Here is a 21,839-nt window from a genome sequence, read left to right as displayed (position 1 = left end):
CATGAGGCTTTCTGAGTGAAAGAGAGCAGTACTGAAAGTCTTCTGAGGAGGTGAGGAGAGGATTGATTTTTCTGTCTGATAAAAATCAAAAGACAATTGTTTTTCTGCTGTATGACCAGCACTGTCTACCCAGCAATAGGCTGTGCTAGACTCCATAGATAGGTTCCTGTGTGGAAGGTAGACGCCCAAAGTGGCTAGGGTTTATTTTATGTTTGATTTTGTTTATGCTGTTTGGTTGCTTGCACTTGTTCCCAGCAAGACCGAAGAATAAACCAAAATCTTTGTTTTCAACCGTCTTCGACTGCCTGTCTGTATAAATTCAGTGTGTGGTGAACCCATCAAAGGAGTCACACACCCCGCTACTGAGCTAACCCCTTACAGTACCAATAAACGTGATGGGTAATGCTGCAGTGGTGACACCATGACCCAATCGTGAAGTTTTGATGCTAAATATGTATGTGATGACAACAGAAAGCAGACATGAGTGTAGCGCTACCCCCGAAGGAGCCGCTGATTGAATTTTGGGATCGGCGTATTAAGTTACCTCTATGTAGTGTCCAGGGGTGAAGGTAGTGAGTAGAGCAATAATCGAATGTCCAATCTGTAGATGAAGTTTTCCAAATGCTTTATTTTCCTGGTCAACACGACCAACACATCAACTCGAGGTAGACAGGATAGGTTGATGAAAATAGAATAACTTTGCAGTATCAGGCTTTGGATAAGGAAAGCAGTCCTGCCTTCTGTAATTGTATCAGTACATCGCCACTCTAGCCAGAGTGGGTGAAGTGCCCCTGGACAGACCTCTGCCACAGGCCTGGCAGCCAGAGCGTCACTTGAGGTTTCTGGGAGGAACAAGTCTCTGCCACAGACTTGACACTGGGTCACTGGGGCCCCTTGGTAGCATCAGTTGCTCCAGGCCAGGAGGGCCCAAAGTCAGGAACTCCACGTAGCATGCGACCCTAGGCCAGGTAGGCCATAGTGGTGGGGCCCATGATGTGCGCACACCCTAAAGGTGGGTGCCGCACCCGGAACCAGGAACCCGCAAAGAACCCCAAACAACGGCCTCCGCCACAGAAATACCCCTCCCCAGCATGCACAGCGAGGTCCAACTCCTCTCATTGGCTGCTGGGAAGAAGTGGCTCCGCCTGGATCCCTCTGGCGCCATCTGCCGTCCAGAGATGAAACCGTATCTCTGGACGCACAGACTGACCCACAGGACAACCTCCAAATTTACCAAATTCAAGAATGAGAGCAAGCTAACTCTCTCATTCCCCCACTAAATTTAACATAGCGTCCTTTCTGAAGGTAAAGGGGCGCTACACACTCCCCCCACTTGAAATGACACTGTCCCCAGTGTCCTAAGGCATTCAAGCCTGAATGCCAGCCTGATATCTGCTAAACAGTAAAGGAAAGTAGGAAAAGAGAGGAAACATAATTGTAAACTTTTGGATTACAAATATTAGTGCTTTTAAAACATTATAATAACATATGACATTACACAACATACACAACCCTATCTATCTATGCTGCCCATTCTCCGCAGTGTTGATAGTAGGTGGGTCCAATAACCTGCATAGGAAATATAAAAGAGAACATACACAAAAATATACATCCTGATATATTAGTAACTTTTTTTTATATACAAACCTCCAAGGTCAAAAGTGAAACTGCACCCTCGGGCCCGAGTATGAAATCTCCCTCCCTCCCAGGGAGTTTAACCATAAGTGCTGAAAGATAAAATTTTACCCTGTTGCAATAAATAAATAATAAAAAAAACAATATATAAATTTCTGTCCTTCAATGAGAACGTTGCAGAACACTGCCCCCTAGCAGGCAGTGCGCTGGTACTACGGCAGTCCAAATTCGGTAGAAAAGAAATAGCAGCAAAGGGAAGTAAAAAAAAAAAAAATTGCTGAACATTCCTTCAATGCTGTGGAGAAGTTGGCAAGGACCCCCTCTAACTGGCTGAACCCAACCCCCCCGAAGTTCTTCACATAAGCCGCAATGTGGATCCGGAGAGGCCAGGGGGGAAAGGGAGAAAAAACAACTTGAGTGGGGGTGAGAACCCTTGTCCAGAACTTCCTAAAAGCAAATAGGTCAAGCAGAACAGGCATATGACCTATTTATAAAAGCGCAGGTCGGGTAGAATGACAATGTCACCATCTGCAGTGGTCGTGGTGACCGAAAATACCTGGTCCTCTCTTCCAGGAGACTTCAGCACGACCCGGTCGCTGTATATGTGCCAGTCCCAGCTCCACTCTTGGTGACAGCGTTCAAATCTGGGGTTCAAGTAGGCTAAGGTCAAGTCCGAACCCTTAACAATGCGGGGTATCTTTAAATGTGCCCAGATGGCTTCATGGCACCATGCTTCCCGCTTTTGGTCTACTCGATGTAAGAGGGAAGGCGGCACGTAGGGGTACTCATACCCATAGCTGGCAGCAATTTTTTTAATTACCAGGCGCTGTAGCCTGGCCAAACTAGGCAATGTGCGTGGGCCTCCGCGTCCAGGCAGCACTATAGCGTCCTGTGCCCTTTTCAGAGCGGGCACGGCAAGGGGCATGGGGGCGGTGAGAGAAACAACAGAAATAGACTCAACGACTCCCCAGGTCAGCTGCAGGACGTCCATGGACGATATCTGGGACCCACGCGATGCGCTCCGGCCGGAGCGTTTCTTCCTCCCGGTTCTGTGAGGGACTCAGAATCCTCCGAATCCCTGCGACTCCGGAAAACCTCGCCTCAAAAAGACTCTCCAGGGGCTCCTCATCATCCGTTCAAAGAATCAAAATCGGAGGAGTTCAACTCCTCCGCAGGCAGGTAGCCGCAGGCCTTACGGATGGGTCCCTGGGGTAGTACGGCAAGGAGCGACGGGCAGGTAAGCCTCGACCGTGGCTGCGGAAAGCTATAACAGGCCCTTCTCCTATAGAGGCCCGCCACATGGAGACCACAGTGGAAGTGGTGGTCTCTGCCTGTGTGCTTGTCATACTAGACGGGTCGTCACCCTGGTTTGTCCATAGGGCTTACCTCCAGTGAACGAGGTGGCGAGGCAGCCGAGGGTAGGGTCAAGGTGGACGTAACAGAAATAACTTCAGGGTCCGGAACCTCCGGTTCCACTATCTCCACCAATGGGATGGCTCTGGCCATGTGGCTTCCTCCTCCGCGGTGACGACTCCCGTGACATAATTCACCTGGTACTCCCGAGGAGCTTTAGTGGGTGAATTTGCAACAAATAAGTATGCCCGGCATTTCTGGCACCAGGCAAACGGTTGGATCCCTATAGACAATTCCCTGCAACGAGGGCAGGACAGTCCCATCATCTCCGATCCTCCGCTCGGCAGAGGTACAAACTGTCTCTCGGTGGACATTCGGATACCCGTGTCAGTCACTGGCACTCCAGGTGGAGCGAACATGTTGGAGACTCCCGGTGAAGTTGTAGGGGGTCTCAATCGCTGGTTAACAGTGCCCGATAGCAAGGAAGCAGACATACCGCACGTGGTCTCTATCTTCCTTGCAGGTGGGCGTCGCTCTGCTAGTTTGGCGCGAAGACTTGGCTATATGTCTCACGCAGGGGTGGGTGACTCCTTCCACTTGAAGAACTTGTCTGGACACGTTTCAGGCGCGTGTTCTGCTGCACGTACGCCCAAGCTTAGCTGTTTGAGGTTAACTCCCTCATTGCGGGACAGTTCAAATTACAACACTCTTTGCTCTCAATAAATCTTTACTCACGATTTTCCGTTGCCAGAGGTAACAGCCGACAATCCCGGATGAGCCCCCACGTGTAGCGCTACCCCCGAAGGAGCCGCTGATAGAATTTTGGGATCGGCGTATTAAGTTACCTCTATGTAGTGTCCAGGGGTGAAGGTAGTGAATAGAGCAATAATCGAATGTCCAATCTGTATATTACGTTTTCCAAACGCTTTATTTTCCTGGTCAACACGACCAACACATCAACTCGAGGTAGACAGGATAGGTTGATGAAAATAGAATAACTTTGCAGTATCAGGCTTTGGATAAGGAAAGCAGTCCTGCCTTCTGTAATTGTATCAGTAGGTCGCCACTCTAGACAGAGTGGGTGAAGTGCCCCTGGACAGACCTCTGCCACAGGCCTGGCAGCCAGAGCGTCACTTGAGGTTTCTGGGAGGAACAAGTCTCTGCCACAGACTTGACTCTGATTGGATGTTGAGGCCTCTGCCACAGGCCTAGTGCAAAATAAAGTTGAATGATAGAGCGAATCCTCCCAGTAAATCACGCTAGGTCACCGGTTGACAGTGTAAGTGTATCTGTCAATGTCCGGTCACCAGATCCCCGATGGTTCGTTCAAGCCCTTTTGGATCACCTGCCTCCGGGTTCTCCTCAAGCCGATCCCCCACCGAACGGCATACAGCCTGGGATCTCCTCAGTAGAAGTGGTGACCCAGTAAGTCACTGGGGCCCCTTGGTAGCATCAGTTGCTCCAGGCCAGGAGGGCCCAAAGTCAGGAACTCCGCGTAGCATGCGACCCCAGGCCAGGTAGGCCATAGTGGTGGGGCACGTGATGTGCGCACACCCTAAAGGTGGGTGCCGCACCCGGAACCAGGAACCCGCGAAGAACCCCAAACAACGGCCTCCGCCACAGAAATACCCCTCCCCAGCATGCACAGCAAGGTCCAACTCCTCTCATTGGCTGCTGGGAAGAAGTGGCTCCCCCTGGATCCCTCTGGTGCCATCTGCTGTCCAGAGATGAAACCGTATCTCTGGACGCACAGACTGACCCACAGGACAATCCAGGATTTGGCGACAGCCAAATTTACCAAATTCAAGAATGAGAGCAAGCTAACTCTCTCATTCCCCCACTAAATTTAACATAGCGTCCTTTCTGAAGGTAAAGGGGCGCTACACAAGAAACCAAACGCAGAGAAGTATATGCAGTAACGACTAAATTGTGCCCGATTTGTGACTTCCCCTGAAGCATAGCAGGCAAACTAAACGTGACCTCAAGCCTATGGAGCCTGAACGGTGCCCAGACAAAATTATATAAGTAGTGAAACGTGTCTGCGTAAGAAAGTTGAAAACGTAAGCAGCGTGAAAAACGGATGAGGAGACTTGCCACTGTATAAGGCCCTGTACACACGATCAGTCCAAACTGATGAAAACGGACTGAAGTTCAGTTTCATCGGTTCACCGATGAAGCTGACTGATGGTCTGATGTGCCTACACACCATCAGTTCAAAAACCGATCAAGCCCAACGCGGTGACGTAAAACACAACGACGTGCTGAGAAAAATTAAGTTCAATGCTTCCAAGCATGCGTCGACTTGATTCTGAGCATGCCCGGGTTTGGAACAGATGCTTTTGCATACTAACCATCGGTTTTGACCTATCGGTTACCAGTCCATCAGTTCAATTTTAAAGCAAGTTCTAAATTTCTGGACCGAAGGATAACAGACTGATGGGGCCCACACACGGTCGGTTTGGACCGATGAAACTGAACTTCAGTCCGTTTTCATCAGTTTGGACTGATCGTGTGTACAGGGCCTTAGAAACGATCACCTCAATCTGTTGGTACTCATAAACATGATGGGTAAATGCTACAGTGGTGTACAGTCTTGAGACCCAACGTGTAAAGATACAGCATGTACCTTGAAATGGGAAAACAGAAAAACTAACCTAAAATGAACCAGGGAAAAAAATACACAAAGATTAACTCCAAGAACCTGTTGAAACAACAGGTATGTTGTAATATAAACAAAATAGAGGTGATATCAAACGAAAAAAAAAAAAGAATTCACAGTCCTGATATGCACACAAGTAACTATATGCCCTCTAGCAGGCACGTTATGCACGTGTCCTACGACTTTAGTTCAATCAAACAAATTGGAATCCTGTAAAAGTCAATCCGGTTAGCAATAGTCTTCGCTAGCTTAAGTTGGTACACATCAATTATTTGTAATCCAACTAGCATGAAGAACAAAAGTAGAACGAACCTCTACAGCAGGGATAAGCAATTAGCGGACCTCCAGATGTTGCCAAACTACAAGTCCCATGAGGCATAGCGAGACTCTGACAGCATCAAGCATGACACCCAGAGGCAGAGGCATGATGGGACTTGTAGTTTGTCAACAGCTGGAGGTCCGCTAATTGCTTATCCCTGCTCTACAGTGTATATATAATATACTACCACTGCAGGATGCAATGTGTCCGGGCACTTAGCGTATTAACTTCCAAACAATAACAGAAAGACTATTGGAATCACCTTCCTGCGATACAGTTTATTATCATTGGGCAGGTGCCCCCTCACCAAATGAGGCCTCGCCTCTCCAGCACGTTCCGCGGGTAGTGTCTCGGTTCTCGGCCTCTCCGCAACTTGCAATCTCCGTTCCTTCACTCAGCCATCACAAGGTGTCAGGGACTGGGCGATCCGGTTGCTGTGGGGCGTGAGCTGAACACCACGGAAGAGGATCCCTCTTATAATACGCTATAAACTGTAGTCTATAGCCACACTGCAAAGTGGCACCTTGCTACACAAATATTTGTAAAATGCAGCAAAAGAAGTGGAACTCAGTGTCAGGGTGGGGACAGAGCCAGGAATTTCAACTGGCAGCCAAACATGAGATGACTGCCGGTTACTATGCACAGTGTCATCATACCAATACCAGCTGTAGGTGGAGGGAATCTTTAGCATTAAAATACATTCACCTAAAATATGCAGCAGCACAGCCCCCCCCCCCCCAGGTGCCTGCACAGCCCCAGCCAGCCGACAGACACTATACTCTGAGAAAGCCTTCCCCAATAAACTATACCCACCTGAACAGCCTGCCCAAACCTCCCCCCAACCCCCTGTAAACAGTAGCAATGCTGAAACCCCCAGGTAAGTATGCTGAGAGAAGTACGTCCCCAAGGGCCCCCCTTACCTGCTCCGTAACGCACAAAGCCACTGTACGGATAGCAAGGACGCCTCTGTCCTACACGAGAGAGAAGAGTGGGGAGAATCGATCGCATGAAGATCCAATACCGGAAGTGATGTCAGAATAAGTCACCCAGAAATTACGCCCACAGGAGAGCAATCGTCGACAGGGGACAAGGAACATAGGGCAGGCTTTATGCAGCCTGACTCCTCCTACAAACCCAGGCTGCGGTCATCCTTACACATGTTTCAGTGTGGCCCACTGCTTGCACTGCTATTAACCTTACCCCACCCCCTACTCCACCTGGGGTAAGAGGAGTAGCCATTGTTGTCACCCATGAGGAGCTTAACATATGTCTGGCTTTGTTCAATTCCATAATATCAGGGAAGCTTACAGAAGCAAGATAGCTCACTGGAATAGTAGAATAGGGAGAGCCAGGGCCTGGAGAATGGCACTGGAAGATCAACAAGACTTTGCTTAAAGAGCCAGAATGCGAGACACAGATAGCACAGGAATTAGATTCTTTCTTTTCAATCAATGAGTCAGGAGAAGTAACCCCAATATGTATATGGGAAGCACATAAATGTTATATCAGAGGAATATTTATATCATTAGGTGCACGTAGGAAATGTCGTCTGGGGGCCCAGCTTGACTCCTTGCTCGGGGAGATCCGCAGACTTGAAGTGGTACATAAGAAATCGCAGGCATTACAGACGGAGGAGGAATTAGCTCGTTTACGTGTAAACAAGCTTTTTATGAATACGGAAACAAACCGAGCAGGATGCTAGCTAATGCGCTCAGAGAGATGAGGGCACAAAATCATATAGATCGCATTAAAACTCAGGGAGACGTCTTAGTTATCTCTTCACAGGAAATTTCTTCTGAGAAATCCTCACTTTCTGTTCTTCTGTCTGTAACTCCACACAGTAATGCAAGGCTTGATCCCTGATGTGGAGTGTCGTGCTCACCCCCTCCGTTGAGGGGGCGAGCAGGAGAGTCAGGACACTCTCTACGTTGCAGATAGAGAAAGTAGCTGTGTGTTAGGCCTCGTACACACGACCGAACATGTCCGCTGAAACTGGTCCGTCGGACCAGTTTCAGCAGACATGTTCGGTCGTGTGTAGGGCCGACCGGACAATTTTCCGGCCAACCGGACAGGTTTCTAGCGGACAACTGTTTCTTAGCATGCTAAGAAACATGTCTGCTGGAAGCCTGTCCGCTGGACAAGTCCGATGGTCAGTACGACTCATCGGACATGTCCGCTGGCCCGAGAACCCGCGCATCGCGTCAAAGTGATTCGACGCATGCGTGGAAGCATTGAACTTCCGGGTTCGCGCACGTTGCCGCGTCATCGTCGCCGTCACGTCGCCGCGTCGTCAACGAGTATTCTGTCCGCGCGGAATTTGGTCTGATGGTGTGTACAGCCATCAGACCAAATGATCCCAGCGGACATGTCCGATGAAAACGGTCCGCGGACCGTTTTCATCGGACATGTTGGGTCGTCTGTACGAGGCCTTAGTGGGCGGCCTGACTCTCCTGCTCGCCCCCTCCCCCCTCAAGGGAGGGGGCGAGTACAACACGCCACACCAGGGAGAAAGCCTTGCATTACTGCATGGAGTTACAGACAGAAGAACAGGAAGTGAGGATTTTTGAGAAGAAATAAGGACATTTAAAAGCAAAATCGAAGGATGAGGTAAGTGAAGGAGGCCTGCACAAAGGTAAAGGAAGCTATTTAGGGGAATTTTTTTTGTTTACCTTTACAACCCCTTTAACCACTTAAGGACCGCCTCCTGCACATATACGTCGGCAGAATGGCACATGTACATACAGGTACGTCCTGTACTAGTACCCACCCGCGACCCGGTCCGTAGCTCTGTAACCAGGACCGCGGGACCCGCGGACCCGATCGCCGCTGGAGTCCTGCGATCGGTCCCCAGAACTGAAGAACGAGGAGAGCCGTGTGTAAACATGGCTTTCCCGTTCTTCACTGTGGCATCTGCACCGATCGTGTCATCCCTGTTATAGGGGGACACAATCGATGACGTCAGACCTACAGCCACACCCCCCTACTGTTGTAAACACACTTCAGGTCTAACATAACACCATCAGCGCCCCCTTGTGGTTAACTCCCAAACTGCAACTGTCATTTCCACAGTTAACAATGCATTTTAAATGCATTTTTTGCTGTGAAAATGACAATGGTCCCAAAAATGTGTCAAAATTGTCCGAAGTGTCCGCCATAATGTCGTAGTCACGAAAAAAAATCGCTGATCACCGCCATTAGTAGTAAAAAAAAATAATAATAAAAATGCAGTAAAACTATCCCCTATTTTGAAAACGCTATACATTTTGCTCAAACCAACCGATAAATGCTTATTGCGATTTTTTTTACCAAAAATAGGTAGAAGAATACGTATCGGCCTAAACTGAGGAAAAAAAATATGTTTTATATATATTTTTGGGGGATATTTATTATAGCAAAAAGTAAAAAATATTGCATTTTTTCAAAATTGTCTCTCTATTTTTGTTTATACAGTAGCGCAAAAAATAAAAACCACAGAGGTGATAAAATACCACCAAAAGAAAGCTCTATTTGTTGGAAAAAAGACGCCAATTTTGTTTGGGAGCCACATCACCCAACCGCGCAATTGTCAGTTAAAGCGACGCAGTGCCGAATCGCAAAAAGGGGCAAGGTCCTTTAGCTGCATTTTGGTCTGGGTCTTAAGTGGTTAAATGGGCTGTAGGGGCAGAATACAATGTCTTAACCCATCTAATAAACTGTGCACCCAGGCTAAAGTGCTCCAGCACCACCCACAGATAAGGCCACTTAATGCTGTCAAAGGCTTTGGCAGTGTCCAGGGAGAGAATAGCCCTATTACTGAAGTTAGCTACAGGAATTTGATGATTTAAAACTATTACCAGGGGACATACTTCAGGAGACTGGAGACACATTAAATGAAACTGCTAAAAACAATGGCTATTACGGCAGCTTTAGGAATCAATGCTTCCGCATTTGTTCTCCCTACCATCCATTATTTGTGCCACAGTTGGTATTTCTCTCAACAAGATCCATTACAAAAGATCAGAACACAGAAAAAGTTAAAGGTAGTGCTATTCCGTAGGAGCCTCTAGAAAGTTGCCCGGGGTTCCCTTTCCCAACTATTGCCCAACAGCCAGGCACACGGTCACAGTCACTCTTTGGCTCCATAAACAGTCCAAAGTTGCTCATTTCTGTTTTTTTTGGTAACTTGGATAGGGTACATGAATTTAGTGGGATTTCCTTCTGTAGAACTGTATGCAAAGTCCTGTATGCAAAGTGGTAAGTGGACTTGGCTTTGTTGTAGTAGCTAAAGGCTGCTTTCAAACGGAGGTGCTTTTCAGGCACCATAGCGCTAAAAATAGCACCTGTCAAGTGCCCTGATAGAGCCTCTACTTTCACTCCAATGTGAAAGGGCCGAGGGCTTTCACACTGGAATGGTGCGCTGGCAGGATGGTAAAAAAAAGTCCTGCTGGCCGCATCTTTGCAGTGCTGAAGGAGCGGTCTATACACCGCTCGTATTGTGCCCCTGCCTATTGAAATCAATGAGCAGCCTAGCGCTTCTCAGTGTGAAAGCAGCCAGAGGCACAAAAGCTTAATATTTTGAGCAGTTTGAGCAGAGCAGAGGGATGGATGCAGCCCATAGTCTCTAGGATCTCTCTTATCTCTCTCATGAAGCATTTGTTACCCCAACACTTCATATTACATATATGTGCTTGCTGTACCATGTACAATACGTGTATGAGAAAGTATCCTGTTCTCTTTGTATTGCTTCCATTATGTGAAATCTCTGGTGTTCCTGCCAGTCTCTCTGCTTTCCCATTAAAAACTGACCTCACTAAGCATGCGAGCACAACGTGGTTCATTCTATAGCTATGTTAACTCGGTGTGCTCCAGTGATCAGACGTGTCTTGACATGTCCCCACTGCACAGCCATTCACTGGGAAGTTCAGTGTGATGCTGCTTCTCCTCCCCCAGCTCTTATGCAGCTGAGAACAGAGGGAATGTGATCACTTAAACAAGAGAAACGAAAGGTATTTATAATGTATTTTTTTTATATGTATACAAAAATATTTTGCCTTTTATTTCTATTTTAAACTATGGGTTGTTTTACAATGTGATCTCCATCCAAAGAAAAATGCCTGGGAGCTTTGTGTCTCAGAGTATTTATACAGACTTCCAGCACCCGTCTGGGCTACCCTCCTAGGGATTGGCCAGGACTGTATAAATATTCATACTGCCCACTTGCCCAGCACGACACCTATGTTCCAGAGCAATCTACTGTTCTTTAGAAAGCAGAGTGAGCAATCAAACCTACAGCAATTGAAATACTAAACAGACCAGAATAATCAAATACAGCCACACTGGTTACAGCAAACTATAGCTAGACTGGATACAGTGAGCTATAACTAAATTTACCTAATCCTAGGACCTAACTAGGAGGTTGCTACACTAAGAAAGGTATGGACAGCAGAGAAAAATAACAATAATTAAACTAAACCATTTAACTAGGGGAAGGTAGTTAGCAGAGGCTGTGGTGTGGTCTCTTTAGGACTGGTCCCATTGGCTCTTTTTCTGTCTGGACTTGTCACCTGGTTCGCCCCCTGGGAAATAGCAACATTTTGGTGCATTTACGACACCTACCTGTTACACTTGAAGGTCTCTAGTTGTACATTTGTCCTGCTTTGCCCTATGTTTGCACCATACTATATTGATGGCAATCCCTGTACATGTTTTCTTGTACTCATTTATTTTCTTGTGCATTTTCTTTTTTCTTTTTTTCCCTGTGTACTATTTTTATTATGTATGCAGAAATAAAATAAAGATTATATGAAAAAAAAAACACTTAGGTCAGGAAAACACAAACTCAGGGGCGGACTGACAATATCCAGGGCCCCCGGACCAAATTAAACAAGGCCCCCCTGCCAGGCAGGCCCTGCCCATGACCCACCCCTGGCCCTACCATGACCCGCCCCTGTTGTGGCTGGCATGTTTCCTGGTGTGGGTGGGTCAACGTGGGTGGCTAGCTGGCACCCTGGCCCTGCTGTGGGTGGGTGACCATGGGTGGCTGGCACCCTGGCCCTGCTGTGGGTGGGTCACCGTGGGTATCTGACTTCTGTGGGTAGCTGCCTGGCTCTCTGCTGTGGGCCACTGGGTGGGTGGCTGGCATGGTGTACCCTGATGTGGGAAGTTAGCCTGGCTCCCTGCTGTGGGTGGGTGGCTGGCTGGCAGGCACTGTGCATCCTGCTGCAGGTGGCTGGCCTGGCTCCCTGCTGTGGGTCAGTGGGTGGGTGGGTGTCTGGCATGGTGCACCCTGCTGTGGCTGACAGAGAGGGGTGGACTGACAGAGGGATGGGCAGCCAGAGAGGGGGGCTGACAGAGTGGGGTGGGCTGACAGAGAGGGGGTGGGCTGACAGAGATGGGGTGGGCTGACAGAGAGGAGTGGGCTGACAGAGGAGGGGGGCTGACAGAGGAGGGGTGGGCTGACAGAGGGGGGTCTAACAAAGGGGGCGTGGCTGACAGAGGGGGGCTGACAGAGAGAGGGCTAACAGAGGGGGCGGGGCTGACAGAGAGGGTACTAACAGAGGGGGCCCGGCTGACAGAGGGGGGCTGACACAAAGGGGAGCTAACAAAGGGGGCGTGGCTGACAGAGGGGGTAGATGAGAGAGACCTCAGAAAACACACGCGCGTCAGGCAGAGAGGCGGGACTCGGGCAGCAAGTGGTCGTGATTACCCACAGACCTGCATGTGATCAGCTCAGAAGAGCCAATTACAGGGCGCTCACATGGACTACAAGTCCCAGAATGCCACAGCGTGCGGCCACACATGACCCCGTCCGGCCAATCACATGATGTTTGCATGATGTTTCCCAGTCGCCGCGGCCATGCCCCTGGGCGACTTTCTCGAAGAAAAAAAAACGGCAGCGGGCTGACTGAGCCGCTCATGGGGCCCCCCTGACTACAGGCCCTCGGTTGGTGCCCGAGTGACCGAATGGTCAGTCTGCCCCTGTACAAACTACTACCTGCTGGGGCCCTGAGGGCTGCACAATGAGTAATAAAGGCTTGTAGGCATCCCTGGGCTGCAAATTGGGCACCAAGGGACAGATAGCTGAACATACTGCTCAACCACAAGGGTGGGAACTTCAGAAATTTTTAGTGAATGCTATATTTGTAGTGTTACCGCCCCCTCAGAAGTTGCTTGGTAGATTGGGTTCTCTGTTTTTCTACCTGCATCCTATGCATTAAGGTAAAAAAACTTCTGACACTGACCGGTCCCCCCAGCACCCCCCCCTGTTTTACTCACCTGAGCCCTACGTTCCCTCTGCGAATACATGCTCTTCCTCTCTGCCCGGGGTTCTCAGGTCTTGATTGGATAGATTAAAAGCAGCACACCCTTTGGCTCCAGCTGCTGTCAATTGAACCCAATGATGCAGGTGCCAGAGGGCGGGGCTGAGTCCGGCATTCTGTGTCAATGCACACAAATGCTGGACTCAACGCTTTCCCCAACTTTTTCATTCCCCGACTTGTTCATTCCCCGACTTAGTTGGGGTAGGCAGTACACTTTGGTGGGGGTAGGTCAGCCACGCCCTGTGACCTTTAACCTCTGGGAACCCGCCTTCTGACCTTTGACCTTTGGGGGGGTCCCTGTTCCAATTCCTGAGTCCTAGCCATATTCTTCAATGGGAAACCTTAACCCCTTAACCCTAGCCCCTACCCTAACCATAACCCTAACCCTAACCCTGAGATGCGATCAGTCCGCCATAATGTCGCAGTCCCGATAAAAAAAATCGGCATCATTACTAGTGTTTTTCCTAAATAACTACCTTAGTGTAGTCCTCCTTCACTTACCTCATCCTTCCATTTTGCTTTTAAATGTCCTTATTTCTTCTGAGAAATCCTCACTTCCTGTTCTTCAGTCTGTAACTACACACAGTAATGCAAGGCTTTCTTCCTGGTGTGGAGAAAGCCTCTTGAGGGGGGAGGGGGCGAGCAGGAGTGTCAAGACGCCCACTAACACACAGCTCCTTTCTCTATCTGCAAAGTAGATAGTGTCCTGACTTGCCTGCTCGCCCCCTCCCCACTCAAGAGGCTTTCTCCACACCAGGAAGAAAGCCTTGCATTACGGTGTTGAGTTACAGATGGAAGAACAGGAAGTGAGGATTTCTCAGAAGAAATAAGGACATTTAAAAGAAAAATCGAAGGATGAGGTAAGTGAAGGAGGACTACACTAAGGTAAAGGAAGCTATTTAGGGAAAAAAAAAGTTTTCCTTTACAACCCCTTTAATCTATCACCTATTTTGTTGACGCTATAACTTTTGCGCTAAACCAATCAATATACGCTTATTGCGTATTTTTATTACCAAAAATATGTAAAAGAAAACATATTGTCCTAAACTGAGGAAAAAAAGGGCATATTTATTATAGCAAACAGTACAATATATATTTTTTTTCAAACTTGTCGCTCTTTTTTTGGTTATAGAGCAAAAAATAAAAACCACAGAAACGATCAAATACCACCAAAAGAAAGCTCTATTTGTGGGGGAAAAAAATAGATTGAGTATAACGCCGCACAATTGTCAGTTAAAGCGAAGCAGCACCTAAATCTTCTGGGGCTGAAGTGGTTAAAGGATTAGGTAAACTACAGTTTACTTTACATATTGGGGGTTATTTACGAAAGGCAAATTGCACTAAAAGTGCACTTGGAAGTGCAGTCGCTGTAAATCTGAGGGGAAGATCTGAAATGAGGGGAAGCTCTGCTTATTTTATTATCCAATCATGTGCAAGCTAAAATGCTGTTTTTTATTCTCCTTGCATGTCCCCCTCAGATCTACAGCGACTGCACTTCCAAGTGCACTTTGCACTTGTAGTTTGCACTTGAAGTGCAAAGTGGAGTTGCCTTTCGTAAAAAAAACCCATTGTGTTATAGAATGTCTGTTTGCTTTTAGTGGAACGCCATACCAGTTCCACCATCAATAGGTGGCGCACCTCCCATAGCAAGACTCTAGTGCCAAGCAGCTGGTAAGCTCTGTCTCTGGTGCATACTCAGCAGCCATGTTGGTAAAGGGCATGGCCAATGCAGAGCTCGACTGCTCTTTATGACAGCACACAGTATTCTCTATCTCTTTTTACATTGACAAAGATGGCCGCCGTGGACTCGTACGTCTCTGTGGTAATGTGAGACGTCGCACAGCGCACACACACCGACCAATAGCGGCTTCTCTCTGGTGGATGATGTTGTGTGTTGTGATGACGTCAGATCGGCGGTAACGGAGAAAGCACTATAGTAGTACTAGTGTATGACAGTGAGTGTGTTGAGCCGGTACCCCGCCTTCTGCCCCTTCTCCTTCTCCCGGGCTGCTCGTCCTATATGGGCGGCCTGTTGTGTAAGCAGCGCAGCCGCTCCCGACCTCAGCCCAGCACCCAGAGCCGGAGGAAGAAGATACATACAGTGGACTGTCTGCTGAGGGGACCCTGCGTGCTCTGCTTCCTAGTGCACGCCGAACCCCCCGCCAGGGAGCCCGCCGCTTCCCAGGACTGTTCCCGCCTGCTGCTGCTCTGCCCCGGGGAGCTGAGTGCCTGGCAGGAGAGACACCTGTGCGGGGCACTTCTCAGGGGCACCGCCGAAGACATGGTGTGCAAGAGGAAGAACTCAGGGGACAACCAGACCACTCTCACCCCCTGCAAACAACCCCGATGTGCCCCTGATGGGGAGGAGGAGGACCTGGCACCACAGCCCCATGCTGAGGACCTGGCATCCTACCATGGAGGAGAGACTGCACACACCCATAAAGAGGACCTGTCTTCACAATCCCATGCTGAGGACCTGTCATCACACCCCCATAGAGAGAACCTGGTACCCTGCTCTGGAGGGGAGCCATCAATGTGCTATGGAGGAGAGATTGCACACCCCCTTAAAGAGAACCTGTCATCACACCCCCATGGAGAGGACCAGGCACCTTGCTTTGGAGGGGACATTGCACCCCCCCAGACCGGGAATCCATCATCATGCCTTGGAGGAGAGACTTTGCACCCCCGTGGGGAGGACCTGTCATCGCACCCCCGTGGGGAGGACCTGTCATCGCACCACCGTGGGGAGGCGCTGTCATCGCACCCCCGTGGGGAGGCGCTGTCATCGCACCCCCGTGGGGAGGCGCTGTCATCGCACCCCCGTGGGGAGGCGCTGTCATCGCACCCCCGTGGGGAGGCGCTGTCATCGCACCCCCGTGGGGAGGACCTGTCATCGCACCCCCGTGGGGAGGACCTGTCATCGCACCCCCGTGGGGAGGACCTGTCATCGCACCCCCGTGGGGAGGACCTGTCATCGCACCCCCGTGGGGAGGACCTGTCATCGCACTCCCGCGGGGAGGACCTGTCATCGCACCCCCGTGGGGAGGACCTGTCATCGCACCCCCGTGGGAAAGATCGGTCACCCTGCCTGGGAGGGGACACTGCACACCCCCTGACTGGAGACCTGTCATCATGCCTTGGAGGGAAGAATGGACATCCCCGTGGTAATAACCTGCGACCCCTCTCTCGAGGGGATACTGGACACCCCCGATGTGAGCATCTGTCATCATACACCCAAACTGGAGGCCCATCACAATGCCCTCTTGGGAAGACTAAACACCCTCTTTGTGCGGACCTGTTTCCATGCCTTGGAGGGGAGACGCTATACTTCCCAACTGGAGGCCCATTATCATGCCCTGCAGAAGAGAATGTATGCCCCCCAACTGGGGACCTGTCACAAAACCCTGGAGTAGAGGCCATGCACCCCCTGGCTAGGGATCTGTCATCATGCTCCAGAAGAGAGGCTACACACCCCAAAACTAGGGACTTTTCTCAGTGCCCCAGCGAGGAGACGGTAGTCCCCGTGCCTAGGGATATGTCATATGGCTCAGGAGGGCAGGCTCAGTGTCCACCTGGAGGTCTGACTCACATATTTGCAAAAGTGCAGGAACCTTCCTGTTCTCATAATCCGAAACAACATTGTCAAGGGAGATGTCTCCCTATTGGGGATACTGCACTGGCCTGTACAGAGCAACGTGCTCACTCTTTACCTGGAAATATGTCAAAGCCGCTTCCTCCTGGACATCTGGCTACCTCGCTTGTGGAAGACCAGGAACCCCGATGTTCAGGGCTGAAGACACTACAATGCCAAGGGGAAGGCCATGTTACTGGGGATTCTGTATTATCATACCCAGGACATCTCACTAGGGATCCAGTGACCCTCTACGCCAAGTTACAGTATAAACCTTTTAGTGAGGAGCCTTTGGATCTCCGTACGGAGGACCATAGACAACCTTGTGAAAATAATTGCTGTATCAAGTTAACCAGCTACTCCTCAATAGCCCACGACCACGTACCATCCTCGCTGACCAGTCCTTCACATGTTGAGTTGCCTTCTTCTGGTTGTATCCAGGCAACTCCTCAGTCTCCTAAGGTGGAAGGGGATTTATTGGTGCCTTGTGAGCCATTGCATATTAACCAACTTCCTCCATCCCTGTTATTGAAGGTGAGGAATGATGGTTGAAGGTTTTTCCGGAGCGTTGTTTATATTTACCTTTTGAGATTTTTATTTTATTTTGTGGTGTTGCATTATGTGGAAAAGGTACTGCCTTATACAGCGCCGGTTCCTAAAATTTAACAGTCGTGTTTACATTAAGAAAAATTATAGCTTTTTATTTATTTTTTGGAAAGAAAACAGTATGCAATAAATATCTTAATGTATCTAATGTTCTGCATATTGTACAATACAACTACTGCATCCCAACTATTTATAACTAATGGCCCATGTACATGGGTGTATATTATTTACGAGGGAGCTTGCTGACCACGAGGCCGCGTAAAAAGTTGTCTATATCTTGTACTTGTATAACGCTTGTGCAACGTTTACATACGTCCAGCATACAAGGACACTATTGGCCACTAGAACTGCTCAGTGCTGACAAATATCAACAATGTGATAAGAGTAAACATAAATTTCATCAACGTGTTCATAACACAAAACTGATCTTTACATCTTCCCCTGAATGTGTCTTTCATGTGGCACATATGCAGAATAACCTTGGTTGTTTAAGAACAATTGAAAGCCAAGGCTGCTCTGGCCACGTGCTGCCGCCACATGTATGATTCATTCAGATGTAAACATGACCAAGGCACAATCAGTGGTGGTGCTACTGGCTATATGTTGACCCAGAGAAGCTTCCCAAATCATCTTCCAGGACAGCTACTTGAGAGAGAATTTGCTTCCCTTATAACAAGAAACATAAAGCAGATAAGCTCCACCCTCCCCCGCGTCCTCACATGTTTTGTGTTTGCTCTTGTCCAGGAGTACACACTGTAATGTTTAGGTTCTCCTTGGATCTGGTCATTGTGGTTATTGGGGGCCCCTCTTGGTTTAGTCAGATTCCAGTTTTAGACTGTCCTCTTCGCTTTCTTACTTAGGGGTTTATTTCAACTTTCTTTCCTCCCCAAGGTGCATTACTGTGCCATTTACCTCCGGGCTGCGGCAGAGTTGGGGGAGGTTTGAAATGCACTTTAAGAAGAGAATGCATTGTTTTCCTCTGTGGTTCTCCCATCCTTATGGAGAGAACAGAGGATTGGAATACATAGTGCAGCCTGGAAGGACCAGGATGCTTCCTGTGACATTACCAGTGCCGGAAGATGGTGACGATGGGTGCATGGAGAGGTGCACTGTGACCTGTCAGAGAAATCTGTAGAGTGTCATGACATGAAGACTTGGCCTAATGGACGGATGGCTCTAGTCTCCCTGGGCTCCCATGATTAAATAGGATGGGGAATCACCAGGGGTTAAAGCGGGAGTTCACCCATTTGTAAAAAAAAATTTTTTCTCCCCTTAGATTGCTGCTCGTTCGGTCTAGGGGAATCTGCTATTTGTATTAAAATATGAGCAGTACTTACCCGTTTTCGAGCTGCATCTTCTTCCGTCGCTTCCGGGTATGGGTCTTCGGGAGCGGGCGTTCCTTCTTGATTGACAGCCTTCCGAGAGGCTTCCGACGGTCGCATCCATCGCGTCACTCGTAGCCGAAAGAAGCCGAACGTCGGTGCGGCTCTATACTGCGCCTGCGCACCGACGTTCGGCTTCTTTCGGAAAATCGTGACACGATGGATGCGACCGTCGGAAGCCTCTCGGAAGCCTGTCAATCAAGAAGGAACGCCCATTCCCGCAGCCCATACCCGGAAGCGACGGAGAGGATGCATCTCGTAAACGGGTAAGTACTGCACATATTTTAAAATAAATAGCCGATTCCCCTAGTAAAAACCAGCAGGAATCTAAGGGGGAAAAGTGCCCTCTAAGGGTGAACCCCCGCTTTAAGGAGACTCATGGGCAGGAGAGATCTGGGTTTTACTTCAAGATATTCATCTCCTTATGTAAGTAAGCCTATGGTCCTTTTCACACAGACATCATCTGTTCAGTCACATTTTTTCAAAGAAAAAAACAATTCAGTTTACTTCAGTCTACATCCGTTTTTGCATCTGTTTTTTTCTTAGTTGTTAAACCAATCGGAGGTGACAAAAGTATAAACGGAAAATGTTTCTTGCTTGAAAATGGACATTAACGCAACAGTTGTAAATGGATGGCATCTGTTTACATCCATTCCAATTCAGTTTAATTGGATCTGGAGGTCCGCTGTTCCATAGACATACATTGTGGTTCAGTCTGGATGCGTCTGAAAAACTGAGACAGATCTAGACTGAATGCCAGTGTGAAAAGGGCTTATGGGGTTTTTTTTTTTTTTTTTGTGGCTTTAAGGCTCCTTTTTTTTTTTTTTTCTTTCTAGTTGAACAAACCTGTTAGAGCAGTGGTCTCCAAACTGCGGCCCGGGCCACATGTGGCCCTTTGTTTGCTTTTATCTGGCCTTTGGGGCACTAGTTCATCCACTGATGCTAAGAGTGTGGGGCATAATTCCTCCCACTGACATCATCAATGGTGCAGTCCAATTTCTCCCAATGACGCCAACGATGGCCCCAATTCCTCCCATTGGCACCAACAATGGGGCTCAATGACACCAACATTACGGCCCAATTCCTCCCTTAGATGCCAATAATGGTCTGACACCAATTATGGGGCACAATTCCTTCCACTGATTGCAAAGATGGGGCATTGTTTTTTCCCACTGACATCACCACCTTTTCTACGCCCAATGGTCACAGTTCGGCCCCCTTAAAATCTGAAGGACCGCAAACTGGCCCTTTGTTTCTAAAGTTTGGAGACCCCTGTGTTAGAGTAATGAAAAAGGCTTGCAGGATCTTAAAATAAACTCCTATATGAGAAATGCATCATGCTCATAGCAGAGTCAGAATCTGCTGTCTGTGTGAAAGATTTCATGATAATCATGTGAGAGAATTTGGTTTTGTCCTAGGCATTTGGGTCTCTTTTATCAGATCTAGGGACCTCCACATCTGAATCTGTTTTTAGATTAATTTTAGTGACCTTAAGGCTGGGTTCACATTATACTGTATGACAGTAGTACGACTTTCATCCTACTTTGCTCTGCAACATCAGTTCTACATTGGTTTTACATCCATCTGACTTTCATGAACAAGATGCTACTTTTGATCCGACTTTGTGATAGTCTGACTTGTTCTTTGACCAATCAAAACAATCCCAGTATGAGATAAATTACTTTTACTGCTGCTGTAATCACAATGTCAGATGTCAAAAGTCGGATGGTAAGGACAAGGATCCTACTTTGATCCAACTTCAATTATATTCAATGGGCTGAAGTAGGGTCAAAGTCGGACCAAAGTAGTACAGGGAGCATTTTCAAAGTCGGACCGACTTGTGTCGGACCAGTTAAGACGGCTCTCATAGGGAAACATTGATTTGCAAACGTCATGCGACATGAGCTCTCAATGTAGGACCGTTTGTCGGACCAGTGTGAACCCGGCCTAAGCCCTTAATTCCTCCTTGAGCTTTAGACTGTTAGTTCTCAGGTGGTTTCAGATCTTTAGGAAAGAGAAAATTCTACTGTTACCTGAGGGAGATTCGGGTTCAGAGACGGAAGATGTGAGTTGGGTTAGTGCAGCTAGTTTCTTTATTTTTTTTCTGGTAGACAAAACTAAAAAGCCTTTTAAAGGCCATTTTATATTTCTGAGCAGATTTGAGAATGCACAGCCTGCCCTGTCCTTGATGTTTTAGGTTTTATAAGTAAACTTTTCCTTTGACACTAAAGTAGAACAATTGTTTGTTTAAATGTCTTGGATTAGACACAGAATTTCCCCTGGTTTAAAATCCACAAATCTGTGCTTTGAGGATTTTGGAGTTATTAAAGATGATACGGACTGGAAGGCCGAACCACCTGACATGCTTCAGCTTTCTACTTGTGTGGTGAGTAGGGATGAGCTCTGGCGTGTTCGCACAGTCCACGTGCAGAGCCCGCCAGGAAGTCTGCGCTGCGCTAATCACAGGCAGGGAGACATTGTCCTGATGCTCGGCTGCAGAGATCGGGAAATGTCTCCCTGCCTGTGGTTAGCGCAGCGCCATGCAGACTTTTTATGAGGCTCTGCATGTGGACTGTGCGAACACGCCAAAACTCATCCCTATTGGTGAGAAACCTGGTATGTGCCTCGAGAGTTTGGGCCGACTGCTTCTCCCCCAGACATCCTAGCTGATGAGATTCAGGAGTCAGGACCCCGCTACCTGTTGGTAGCCTTTTTGGCTGATGCAGCAGTGGTGTTTGGTCGCGCCATTGCTAGAACAAGGGCCTTTGTTCTGCTAGTGGGAATTTTGGATTAAGGTTTGGGAAATCGTACAGCAGTAGCATACATCAATAAGCATTTCTGACCGCCTTTTATCTTTGACTCATGAGATCCTAACATAGCCAGAGCAATGACTAATGTTGCTTTTGGCTGTTCGTATCAAGGAGCTCTGAATGTCCTGTCAGACTATCTAAGCAGA

General features: G+C 48.4%; 1 protein-coding gene across 1 annotated transcript in view; it reads left to right on the top strand.

The window, feature by feature from the left end:
- Positions 1-15,073: 15,073 nt before the first annotated feature.
- The window catches only part of FBXL17 (F-box and leucine rich repeat protein 17), a 933,678-nt gene continuing 926,912 nt past the window's right edge, over positions 15,074-21,839 (top strand). The window contains exon 1 of the mRNA XM_040343157.1: positions 15,074-17,429. Coding sequence (XP_040199091.1) covers positions 15,285-17,429 — 2,145 coding nt within the window. The 5' untranslated portion in view covers positions 15,074-15,284. The remainder of the gene's footprint in view (positions 17,430-21,839) is intronic.

Source organism: Rana temporaria, chromosome 1 (genome assembly GCF_905171775.1).
Source record: "Rana temporaria chromosome 1, aRanTem1.1, whole genome shotgun sequence".
NCBI classification, from domain to species: Eukaryota; Metazoa; Chordata; class Amphibia; order Anura; family Ranidae; genus Rana; species Rana temporaria.
The sequence above is the reverse complement of the archived record's forward strand: the minus strand, read 5'-3'. Positions and strand labels throughout refer to the sequence as shown.